We start from the raw sequence: 12,819 nt of genomic DNA on the forward strand, positions 1-12,819 counted from the left end.
TTTCATCTGTGTGCCTTGCCAAATGCCCCCCAGTCTAGATATGCCGATGAAGTTCCATCAAGCAAACCCTTACAACAGGGTACTATGTAGAAGCCATTGGCACCACCATAGATTAGTTTCTAGTGTAGCTTTTTTATCCCTCTATATCCACGAAAGGCAGAGCTCAAACTTAGGATAACTGCGTTGGGGGAAAATCTGGAAAACTTTTTCACTTGCTGGCAATCCCAGACATTGCATGCAGGGTAATCCCTGGTGTAACAGACGGGGGTGATCACTGCGGAGGAGATTGTTTCTGCCTTTGCCTCCTGTTATTATACACTCTACGCATGACAGGAACGTTCCAGTCAGAAAAAAGACACCCCCCTTGTGGTAAGACATTCCCCTAGCATCTCTATCTGCCCTAGACAGAGAGGATCCTCAGCAAGATATCACAGTGGAAGAGCTTGATATAAGGCCTATGGCGATCGGGCAAAACTCCTGGACCAGATGGATTCTCAGTCTAATAATATACGATGTTCAGATCACTCCAATCTCCTCATCCAATGCCAAGAAGTCCTGGACATGGGTCAGTTCCCACCCGAACTAGACATCGCGCCAACAGTTGGAATACACTTTCTGCAATTTGAACTGCAAAAGAACGCAAAAAAAATCAGAAACAAGTAAATATGGAACAAATACACTAATGTTGAAATATTTTATTTAACTCAGTATCAAATATAGAAAAATCAACATTTTAATGCGAAGGTAGGAGCTTTCCTAAATTTGGTTTTTAATTTGTAAAAACATATGTGCTAAACACTAGCGTATTGCGGGCCTTTTTTTTTTTCTCCTAGTGCATGCTCTCTTTTTGTCATCCCTTCAATTGAGGCAAGCCATGGTCTAAACTATATTCTGTTTGCTTTACTTGCGCTTCTCCAACGAAACAAGCTAAGGATACCAACTTAATTTGTATCCTCCAGTTAAAAATCCCTTTAGATTTACGTTCTAAAATTTAAAATTTTTAGATTTCCTTCTTTATTTATATATACTTTATTAATATTATTCAATTTTCTATAGAGTCCTGGATCTCTTGAGTAGGTGTCTCAGACCCAAAGGTGTCTGCGGACCACAGGATAAGAACCACTGTGTTACGTCATTTACAATGTAAAATAATGACCGTGAGCCCCGGATTCAAGGTCGGTTATTTAATGAATAGGATAGCCTCTGAGAGGTGTTGGCAGCACACCTTGAATAGCGCCTCTTTATTTGACTACCTAAATCGTGACGTTCATAGGACTATTGAAAGGCAAAGCTAGTCCACTGTCACGAAAGTGGGGAGCCATGAAGAGGCATAACTGTGACTACCAGTTAGCCTTTTTCAGTAGTAGGGAAGTTAATGGGATCAGTTGAAATGGGAAAGGTTGTTGAGCTGCAGGGTCATTTACAGGTATATACCCCAGCATGAATTAATTTAAAGGAACACATGATAGATGCATCTAATTGAGGTTTTTTTCACCCCAACTAATTGACCAAATAGAAAGATTAATAAGTGGTGATGAAACATTACATACGTAGTGTAAATTTGATCTGCAGAACATGAGGTGGAACTTCAGGATGTATGTGTGCTTTCCAAATCCTCAAGCTATACCCCCTGATTAACAATCCTGTTACATATTTTCAAAATTATAGTTAAAGACTGTTTTTATTGTTACAAATAAAGTGTTGCAATTCTTTATTCAGCGATCGTAGTGACAAGCTTCAATATTACAAAACGTAAAAAAGCAGAAACAAATAAAACTGATGATTGCTTTGAACTCCTTCTTTGGTTCTAAAATAAGGCATACGTTGACCATGTAGAAAGTGTGGGTTTTAGTGTCACAATGCACAGAATCAAGAACCCTGCACACCAGCGATGCTTCACCTTTTGACCCCACTGAATCACTATTGGAAGCAGGTGACCCCAGTCGAAGCAATTTCTACTATTTGAAGTTCAAAAACATACTGAAACAAGTATAGACTGAACTAATGCCCAAATTCTGAAATTATATTTAATTCACAAACACAAAATAAACAAACATTTGAATTTTAAAGGGACGGTTGAAGCGTTTCAAGATGTGGTTTTATTTCTGAAAGATGAAGCAGCATGCTAGATTCTAGGATATTACTTGGCCTTTATTTCTCCCAAAGCATGCTCTTATTTTTTTTTTACACCCATACCAGTGCTTCAAATGAAGCCACCAAATTGTCCATTCTAGATTCTGCTCCCATCAATTGAGCTAAGGATACCGACTTAATTTTTAGTCTCCAATTTCAAATTTCTTCACATTTACAGAGCCGGTTTAAAAATGTTCATTTTACATTTTGCTTTTCTAAAGCAGCTACCTAGACTTAATCTTCTAATGCTTCTTTTCCATTTGATGACGCCTCTCTTTTGTGGAAAAGTTTGGGAATCTGGCTGTAGTTGGAATGTGATATTTTGCAGTGAGTACGTTGTTGTTAAGCAAAGTGTGTTTAGATACAGTGACTGACAGCAGAATGTGGTTAGGCTACTGGCGGGGTGTAACCAGCTCGAGGAAGTTCAATTCCGAAATATTGTGTGCATCACCCGTAGGATTCCAGTGGTACTTTTAACCAGATGCATTGTCGTCATCAGCTCAATATGTTTTCTGCATTGCACTTTGTTTAAGATTCTGAAGATGATGGAGAATCGGAGGCTGCGAAGGAGCTAATCCGACCAATAGCCGAAAAAATCATTGCAAAATACAAAGCCAAAGAGGAGGAGGCACCACTACTGTTTTTTATTGCAGGCGAGGTGAGTCAAAATCATTTTAGATTCGTTTTAATTCTGTTGCTCTAGTAATGAAAGCAAGACTATAGTTGCATCTAATAACCTGTTTCTGTCCCATATGTTTTGGTTTCTTCAAGTTTTCAATGTGTGCAAGTTTTAGTTTGAGGAGTCCACCTATCGCCGAGACTTATTTCAGCATGCTATAGGCAGTCTGATATCTTTGCATAATATTTTTTTTAACGTAATCTGCTTCCTACAATTGTAACCAGTTGTTGGTACAGAGCCCAAGAATACTTTCACCACTATATTGGTCAGACCCTGTTCGTGAGCCACAAGCCAGACTAGTGATCCCCAACCATGGTAGTTTAGGCCATTTGCCACTGGTGTCTTGTGGTCGGTCCTACTATGGCTCTGCAAACCGGCTCAAGTATCACTCCTATGCAATCAGGGTAGCAAGCAGTGACAGGCTTCTCGGGGAGGTAGTGTGAAAGTGCACATGCTCAGAACTCAGTAATAAGCCAGCAGGCACAATAACTTCAATTTCCAGCCATGGGCTTATCTTTTAGGAAAAATAAAGTCCCTTTAATCGCACAGTGAATACTACTCAGTTCAATTTAAGGTACAAATCTGTGACTCTTGTGACCGATTCCATTTGGGTCACTACACCTGCCTGTAGTGATGTTAAAGTTATGAAACAGGCACATGTGTGATCTCTTGTTTGGCCACAGGTCATATGCGCCCTCAGTCCCCTTATTTTCCAAGCTTCTCACCTTGTGTGTTTCTGTGAAAATACAGCAGAAGTGTAGTGGCATTTAGAAGTCCTTCTCGTGGCGAACTTCAGTGAGTGAGAGCATCCTTGGAGTCTGCCACGTGAGCCAGTTACAGCTGGTAAAAGGTCAGTATTTGCAGTGCAGTGGCCCAAGCTCATTGAGTGCACAGGAATCCGTGGGTGGGCATATTTTGTCTCACGGCTGGTGCTGCCACAAATTGGCTGATGATGTAGTAGTTTCAGCTTTGCCCATGATAAGAATCTAGTTGTAGTTGTAGCTATAGTTGGGCTCATGTTGTAGCACAGCGGTGACTGCCCTGACTGGGCCAGTTAGTCAGATGCAGCCCAGACCAGGATCATGTAGTTGTACGGCAGTTGCAGCCTTGACTAAACCGAACAAGTGATAACGCAGAGTGGCTGCTGTCTGGAACCAGGTATGTGAGACCTGGGGGACCTTTCACACCCTGGTGTCATTCTGTGCTTCTCAACCTTTACAGTCTCCTCCAAACAACCGGTTTGGGGTGTGCTTCTCAGGCTATGCTCCAGACACAACCTTAGTGGCGAGAGATGCTTCTCACAGCAGGTAGCTTTGGGGCTGTGTCCAAATTGGAGTACCCGTAATTCAGGCATAATGAAGTGTGAGGTTTCTTCACCTAACTGCACCCGCTTCACTGAATCGGTAATCAGGGATAGACAAACCAGGCAGGCTGGGCCTAGAAACTTCCTCACCTAATGCAACAGTAAGTGTAGTCACTCCACTCACCCCTAGCATCAACCAAATGGTAGTGTTCAGTAAGAACTAATCGGCAGACCCTTGTTAACAAAAGTCTTCAAGAAATTTCTAAAGTTAACCTACATCTTGCTCAATTAAGTGTCTGGATCTCCACCCTCCACCACAGCAATGCAGGTAAAACACGTCCATATTTTGCCATGTTAGGCCCTGGGTATTCAAAATGGATCCCACAGGCTTCATAACTCCTGCTCACTCCCATGTAGCCCTACTAATATACATGTTCAAGAGGGGCCATTAAGCCTCACTCATAATGACTCATATAATAGGGTCTATTCATCCTATGAATCTTCCAAAACATGTTATGCTGCCACCACCGCTCCTAGGCTAGGGACAGTAGTCCTCTGCCCTCAGTGAGTACATGTTTGGTGCACCCCTTCAGGCCAGTAGACAGGACCTCAGATAGCCAGGTACAAGACTAGGGTAGGCGCAAAGGGAAAACTCCCCTATATAGTTCAGGAAATATAATAATCTTTTTTTATATCTATTGGAAACTAGAACTTAATCTCCCATTACAATAAAGTATCCATCACACATGAACATTTTAGCTTTGTTTTTCTTCAATAGCAGTCTGTTCTCTGGTCACTAGGTAGCTAATCAACTGTCTTAGCAGTTTTAGGACAGATTTGAAAATCTTTCTTCCTCTGTTTTTCCTCCAGGTGTTTTCCTCTTTTTGTTCGTTCCACAGACTTCTTCCATCTACCACCATACTTTTGAGTATTTTTATGCGGTTCCTTTGCACTCTGATTAGAGTTTTCAGCACTTTTCATATGCTTACTTCCTGCTTCTAGAAAGGCTCTGAAAACCTTGCGATGCCAACATAAGACCATCATATCACAGATCTTACCTGATATGAATATTTTATATTACATATTTATTTTGTGTCATTTAGCTTGAAAAGGATAGTTCTTTTCAGACAGAGAAATGTTTATTGAAAACAAAAAGTGAAGTACTGGACTAAACGTAACTGAAAAACAAAACTATAAAAGAGGAAAACGTGCTTAATGGAAGGATGTAGAATTTCAGAAACAAACATCCAATTCTTTGTTAAAGAAAACAAACACTGTTTTGTAGAGATGTTTGAATGTAGAGATGTTTGAAGCTGTTCTCTGTAAGGTGCACTAATTAGTAGTAGAATGTTCAGGTTTTTTTTGCTTAACCTTTCAACAATATAATATAATGTTGATTAAATTATGGCCAATGGTAGGGCAGAGTGGTTTGGGACTGCTGATCTGGAAAAACAGAACTAAGGGATACATTTCACAGAGAAAAAGTAGTTTTAACCTTTTGACTTCTGTGGGCCTCCGCTAAATCATTACTGCATTCCAGGGGTCCCAACTGAGTCACTATTGGAAACCTGGGACCCCCCCCTTAAGCAATTTCTACGATTTGAACCTCAGAACAATACACAAAAATACAGAAACGAGTTTCCATCAAACATATACACAAATATCAAAATATTTCATTTAATTCACAAACGGAAAAATCCAATTTTAATTTGAATGGGACGTTTGGAGTTTTTCTGAATTCGATTTTTGAATTTTAAAGACAAAGATGTAATAAATTATTGTATATTTGGTGTTCCTAATGCATGCTTTCTTTTTTAAGTCTGCGCTTCAATATAGGCCTCCCATCATCTATAATATATTCTGTGTGACTTACTTGTGCTGATCCAACGACGCCAGTTAAGGAGACCACTTAATTTGTAGCCTCCATTTTCAAATTCCTTCACATTTACATAACGTTTATAAATTGAAAAATGTCAGTTTTGTTTCTTTATTTAAATATACTTTGTTAATCATTATGTTAGTTAATTTTCGATGACCTGAGTTGGCTTGTCAGACCCCTAGGGTCCAAGGAACACATTAATATTCACTGATTTCGACAATTATGAAATGTGCTTCAGTTACAGGGTGGGTGGCTCACGTTGACAGTCTGACAGTTTAAGTTGTCTGCTTAGAATAAGAGACGGGTTGGGATGGGACATGCTAAACAGATTCCAGCAGTCTACATAGTCACAAGTCCTTTCTTACTTCAGTAAGGGAATGGGATTCAACAACAGTGTCCTTTACTGCGTCTCCTATCTTTCCAGTTGACGCCAGTGTGTCCACATGGTCATCTCCTGGCCACAAAATATCCCTTTGACATGTAAGTCCCACAGGGCTCCATACTGTATCTTATCTCGACACTTTACATGGAGCTGCTTGTTGCTGCACTCACAGATAACAGCATCCAGATTCACTAATATGCCGATGATGCACACAACTACTTCAAAGCCTTTCTGCTTCAGAGATGCAGCACTTCAAACGCTGTACGTTCATCATTCAGAGCTGGATGTCTATTGCCTGGAGCTCAATACACCCAAGACAGAATTACTATTATTTGCCAAGAACAACAAACAAGATAAATTACTAACCTGGCTCAATGACACGAACCAAGACTGCTTTGAATCCCAACTCCTACCAAATGCGTCACGTCAAATTTACCCTGGACACCAATCTCTCCCTCAAGAACCAAATTGCCAAAAAGAAACAGACAGCCTAATACAAGCTCTATTCTAAAGTAAGTCAAACCATTTCTTTCAGAAAGCAACTTCAGAACTGCTGTTGAAGCTGTTGTACCTGCACATCTGGATGGTGGTAATGCCCTACTCCATTGCCTCCCAGACTCTACACTGGCAGCTTTTAGGGGAATCCTTCATGCCGCAGCATGTCTCACTCAGGCCTTAAGAAATATGATCACATTACATCTACCCTGATGGAACTCCATTGGCTCCCCTTGTCAGCTCGCGCCATTTTTAAAGACCGCTCCATCATTTACAAAGCCATCACAATCAGCCCCCCACTTATGTTGTAGACAAGCTCACTATCTCTGGTGGCTCTTGGCACACCTGCAGCCAGGATACCATAAGACTGCAGACTAAGTGGTGTAAGAAAGAAGAGCAAGTCAACAGGCCTTTTCCATCTTTGTACCCAAGGTCTGGAACAACATCTCCATATCCATCCAACCTCCCCAATTCTGCTCCAATTTAGGCAAGAGTTGAAGCCTCAACTCTTTAAAGAATACTTCATCACTACCATAACCATCCTCAATTTAGGTTCCTCTCCTACTACTCACAGCATTTAAGCCTGCTGTTGACCGTGTACAGTGTTCTGCTGCCTTCTGGCTAGGTTTGTGCTATAAAGATACTATATACACAGTGCTTGATTTGTAAAATATAAAGTCCAGGTGCTCACATTTTTGTAGGAGGCCACACCCACTTCCTCCACCCACTTCCTCCATTGGCTTCACCCACATCCTCAATTGGCATTGCTTAAAGCCAGATGTAATAGCCGATCTGAATTTTAGCAAGGGAGCCTTCCTCAAGTAAGGTTTTGATAGAAGGTTCCCCCACCCCATGAGCATTTTGAAAGAGATGAAATCAAAAGTGCATTTAAAGCGCAATTTTGGAATAACAGTGCATATAATGGAGGTCTGCAAACTTCACATATCCAAGTCAGAAATGTCCACCTGTGCAGGCTTCTGTTTGGTTAGCTTATTATATATGTCATGCTGTGAAAGCCTCTGGCATATGCACATCATATGGGCAGCTGCTATTTGCCCAGTGTTTCAAACATTTGGCAAATGCATATTTTGTGGACAATGAGTGCAAAGCAGTGCAGGCTTCCGGCAAATGCATATCATGTGACCAAGGCACACTTATCCAAATTCTAAATGTGTTTACATCTAATATTCAGAAATAGTGACCTGCCTTTTCAATACTGTAACACAGCAGCAGTGCACTTATAGTGCTGCAAATAGTCTTTGTGACACCCTCCCATTTCTCATTTGAGAGGTGCTGTTTTGATCTAAAAGAACCGTTATCAATGTTACATAAAACATATATGTGCAACATGTCTCTGCCAAATGTCCATAATAGACTCTCAGAAATCACCCACATTAAAGAGGAAAACTTTACTTAATTTTTTTAAAAGAATTAGTCAAGGTAATCAGGGCAAGGCTTTCTGCAGAACATTGCTGCCTTTATCAGGGGGCCCCCCGGAAAGGCTGGGGCCGAGGGCCAGAGCCCACTTTGCCCATGCCTTAAAAGGTCTGTGCTGCTAGTTAGGTCAAGGGTTTCTATACGTGCATTGCTGCTAAAAGATCTTCAACAGAATGTGTACCAGAAATGGTACCTCAAAGTACAACTATTGTAAGAGGTTACACGGATATGTGCTGCAAACAAAAAGCAAAACATGAAGCCAAATGGAGGGAAGTAAACTGAATTAAAGGGAGTCAGAAAAGGATGGAATGAAAAAAGGATACAGAATGAGTGGAGGCGAATGAGGTGGAAGCATAGAATGCTAATAGAGATGGAGAACAAGAGAGAAGATAGAGCCTGAAAGAAATCGAGGTAATGAGATGGATGAAGAGAAAGCGAGTCCTATGAAGGGTGCAAGCTAAAGAGCGGGATAGAGACATATGGAAGAAAGAGGAAGATGATTTAAAAAGGGAAAATGGAGTACATCTGTTGAAAAACAAAATGTAAGTTGGGGAAAGTTGAGCAGGCAAAGAAAGACATTAGACAAGAGTGGATGGACAGGCAAAGTGAAGAAGATGCAGATACACAGTAATGGAAGTAGAAAAATATGTATTGTTTTGCCAATAACATTTTTGTAAAGAATGTTGATGCCCTCTTTGCTCCGGTGGAATGCTGGTTAGAAGTAAACAATGATGCTCATGATGTGGTGTGCTCTGGTTTTGTATGGCGCAAAAGTTGATAGCTTAATCAATTGATGGTTTTCCTTAATCACACGGAAAATAAGTCACCCCCCACGTTGCCCATGGAAACCAAGCAGTAACCAAGGTACTTTACTGGTGTAGCTAAACATCCATCTAAAGGGATGCAGTTGTGTATTTACTTGATGGCTCTATATTAGTAGGGAAAGTCAAATCCAGTCATGTGCTTTCGTTTTGGTAAACTGTGTAATCCCGGTTTACTGCAATGGGTATAATTAAAGTCAACCAAGACTACATACTCCAGAATGCTCTGGGATGTTAATGAAAATTCAAGGCGAGAGTCCTGTCTCAAGTTGCAAGAAGTCATACAACTCCCCTAAACATGGACCACGTATTGAACTGTGTTAATGCCTCAGCACTCTGAGCACCGTGGGTGGTGGGCATCTTATAAGAAGTCACCCGTCCTCGGGGTCAGGGTGAACTTCACACCTGCCACAAATGAGAAGTTTGCTGTCGGTTATTGTAAGTTTATTGGAGAGAGTGCTACCTTCAGTGGCAGCACACGGCGTGAAAAGGAGAGAGAGAAAGCGGCTGTGAAGGGACACTGTGTCTGATTATTGGCTGATGCAAAAGTCAATATAAACAGGGATCCTGGCTATAAAATTTAGGCTTTTCCTCTTTCTTCGTGGATGAATTTTGCCTGCTCTTTGATGATATTTTTGTTTCTACGGTGCCTCAGGATTTGGCTGCTGTCACCCCACAGACCCTTTGCCGTCTCACAGCGTCCACGTTTCCCATGAGAGTGCTCCTTCCCAGGTTCAGGGTGCAACCCCCATCCAGGCAGATCGGAGGCGAAGACCACGATGTTCCACCTGGAGGGGTTGTACATCTGCAGTGACTCAGATTTTGGTGGATACTTACTCAGGTGGCCCGTCTCCAGTGTGTAGGCCTCATTGCCAAATACCCCCAGTACCGCTCCTTGTAGGTCCTCACCAGCTCCTTGAGGCAGAAGGTGAACTGAAAGTTCCCGTAGCAGTAGTCGGGGTGCAGCGCCATGGAGTTGAGTTGGCCTGCATATTCTCAGCGTCTCCGAGCTCCTCTAGTCTGGGGAGAGTTGACGGTGGTGAGTGCTGTGGCTCGAGGCGGGCTGAATGAACTCCTCGCAGTGCAATTTCTTGAAGCTCTCTGCGTCTGAGCATGGAATATGCACCAACCAGCAGGAGACGAGAATGAAGGTTCATTCATTCAGATGTTTGTAATCAATCCAGCTGCCCACCTTTCCAAAAGTCAGAAATGGTGAATGAGCCAGAATAGATGGGGGAACATTTTAACGTGGTTACCAGTGCTGGGTAAACCACTTCTTTGGGAACTATAATGCACTACTTTTGAGGTTGCACTTTTCAGGCATGTGACAAATCTCAACCATTAAACAGTAAGCATACTTCTCTTCCAGGGGATACTCTTCAATAGTCATAATCACTGAATAATCCCCGCCCACCTGCGGGATCCCGTAGCATATAAAAATATACATATATATGTGTATGTTGGGGGCACAAGTGTCTAGCACTTCCGCGACATACATATATAGATGTATATAAATACATAAATATGCAGTCTAACATAGTTCCAATGGGGCAAAATGCCAAAACTACAAAGGATTTTCTTGTACAAAAACAATCTCCTACATACCTTGTAATAGAGAACATACACCGTAATAGTGTCATACAAGAAACCTTTATTTTCAGCACAGAAAAACAGGTAATAGCAGGCACTTGGCCCATAGTGTCGGGTCTTGATCTCAGAGCCGTAGAAAAACCAGTATCCTCCGGAGCGAGGACAGTGTTCCCACTCTCCCACAAGGTACGCCCGCTGGTCTGTACTATCCAAGTCCGAGACCAGAGATGGATACCTCTAAGGAGAGAGGAGACGACAACAGGACCACGAGTTCTTGGCGACAGCAGGAGGGTGGTGATTCATAAGAATGAAGTAGAAGAAGGCTCGCCTTGTCAGGAAGAGTGTGACAACCGGTCTAGCGAAAAGCAAGGTCTCCTTAGAAGGCAACTTCGCCTCAAAAGGGAGAAAAAGGCTCCTGTAGTTTCCAGCGAGAAGAGAAATGCGGAAGACCGGTTTGTATGCGTCACCACAAAAATACAGTCTCAAAATAGAATCCACTGTTTGTAGGACTATTGTTGTCGTACTTCTTTCCAAAATAAAGTTTTTTGTTCAAAGGGCGTCAAGCAAACACTAATCAGAAGATCGGGAGTTAGTTCACTCACGAGCACATACGCCGCTCTCGTAAGCGGAAGAGCCAACTGCTTTCAGGTGCAGATCGTTAACCACAGTCCCCCTAGAGGTTGAAGGATCACCGGTCCGATTCTTAGACTGAGGCTAAAGTTCAAGTGATTGAGAGCGTGGAAGTGAAATGTAACAACAAAAAATAAAAGGAAAATATTTCTTCTTACAGTTTAGGTGCTGTTGGTCCTGCGCCAATAATAGGGGCAGACTCGATTTCCACTCTCTGGCGCGACTCGCATTGTTGGGATAGCGAGCAGATTCCAAAGCCGCGGAGTCACCGAGGGTTGCTCAGTCTCCACAGAATGCGCACAGCGAGTCACCAAAGCAGACAAGTCCGGGGAAAGTCGGGGACGAGGAGAGAGGGCGATCCGTCCTTCCAATGGAATCAGAAAAGACAGAAGCCAGGGAGTCCGGGGTTTCCAGGGGAAGACGCGGAGCTCTTGAAGGCATCCTTCACAGGAGCAGCGCGTAAGGGGCACAACGATAGAAACAAGCTCTCTCTCACAGGATCACAGAGCGTCACGTTCTTCAGGGACTTCAATACATGGCATGGTCCACCGCAGCTCAGTAAGCCAAGCGCCGGCCATAGGGAAGAGTGCCCAGTTTAAACCTTTGTCGCAAGGCAGCATGAGAAGGCACACAACCCCTCCCCCAGAAACTGGGCTCTATGGGAAATGTAGTGTAGCGATAGGGGAAAGAGTCAGGGGACGGGAAGCAGGACGGGTAACAGTTCTCCCCCCCTAAGGGCCTACTCACTGGTCGGGGTTTGGAGGGGTACGTTATGTTATGTTAAGTGATATTTGTAAAGCGCACTGACACCATGGGTTTCCTGGCGCTAGGAGAAAGACCGAGGGGAGTCAGGGGGACCAGTAGAGGGCGGGGTTAGCCAGGTAGGGAGAAAAGGAAGGTTTTAAGCAATTTCCTGAAGTGGAGAAGAGAGCAGCTGGATTTGATGGGTAGGGGAAGAGGGTTCCAGAACTGAGGTGCGAGGTTGGAGAAACGGCGTCCGCCAAATTTATTAGTTTTGAATTTAAGGGCGACAAGCAGATTAAGGAGGGCTGAGCGAAGATTACGTGTAGGGCGGTAAGGATTGATGAGGATCGCCAAGGAGGCAGGACTGGGGCAGTGAAGGGATTTGAACGTGAGGCAGCCCAGCTTGAAAGCCGCCCTTTGTTCTATGTGCAGCCAGTGCAATTTATGTAGCAGGGGTTTGGCCGACTGACGTCTGGGAAAGTTGAAAATGAGACGGGCTGCTTGATTCTGTACAACCTGGAGGCGGTGCAGCAGGGATTTTGGAAGGCCGTAGTACAAGGAGTTAGAGAAATCCAAACGAGAGAGTACCAGGGAGATGACTACCTGGATAAGAGCAGCAGATGATAGAAGATGACTCACTTTGCGAATTTTACGGAGCTGGAACATACAAGAGGAGATCACAGTACCCACATGAGGTCTGAGAGACAGTTCAGCGTCGATGGTCAC

The 12,819-nt window shown here is 43.0% G+C and overlaps 1 protein-coding gene across 1 annotated transcript in view; it reads left to right on the forward strand.

Moving 5' to 3' along the window:
• NXN (nucleoredoxin) overlaps positions 1-12,819 on the forward strand; it is a 419,399-nt gene that overhangs the window by 355,950 nt on the left and 50,630 nt on the right. Inside the window, exon 7 of the mRNA XM_085649351.1 lies at positions 2,667-2,791. Coding sequence (XP_085505477.1) covers positions 2,667-2,791 — 125 coding nt within the window. The remainder of the gene's footprint in view (positions 1-2,666; positions 2,792-12,819) is intronic.

Source organism: Triturus cristatus, chromosome 3_2, assembly GCF_964204655.1.
Source record: "Triturus cristatus chromosome 3_2, aTriCri1.1, whole genome shotgun sequence".
In the NCBI taxonomy this organism is placed as follows: domain Eukaryota; kingdom Metazoa; phylum Chordata; class Amphibia; order Caudata; family Salamandridae; genus Triturus; species Triturus cristatus.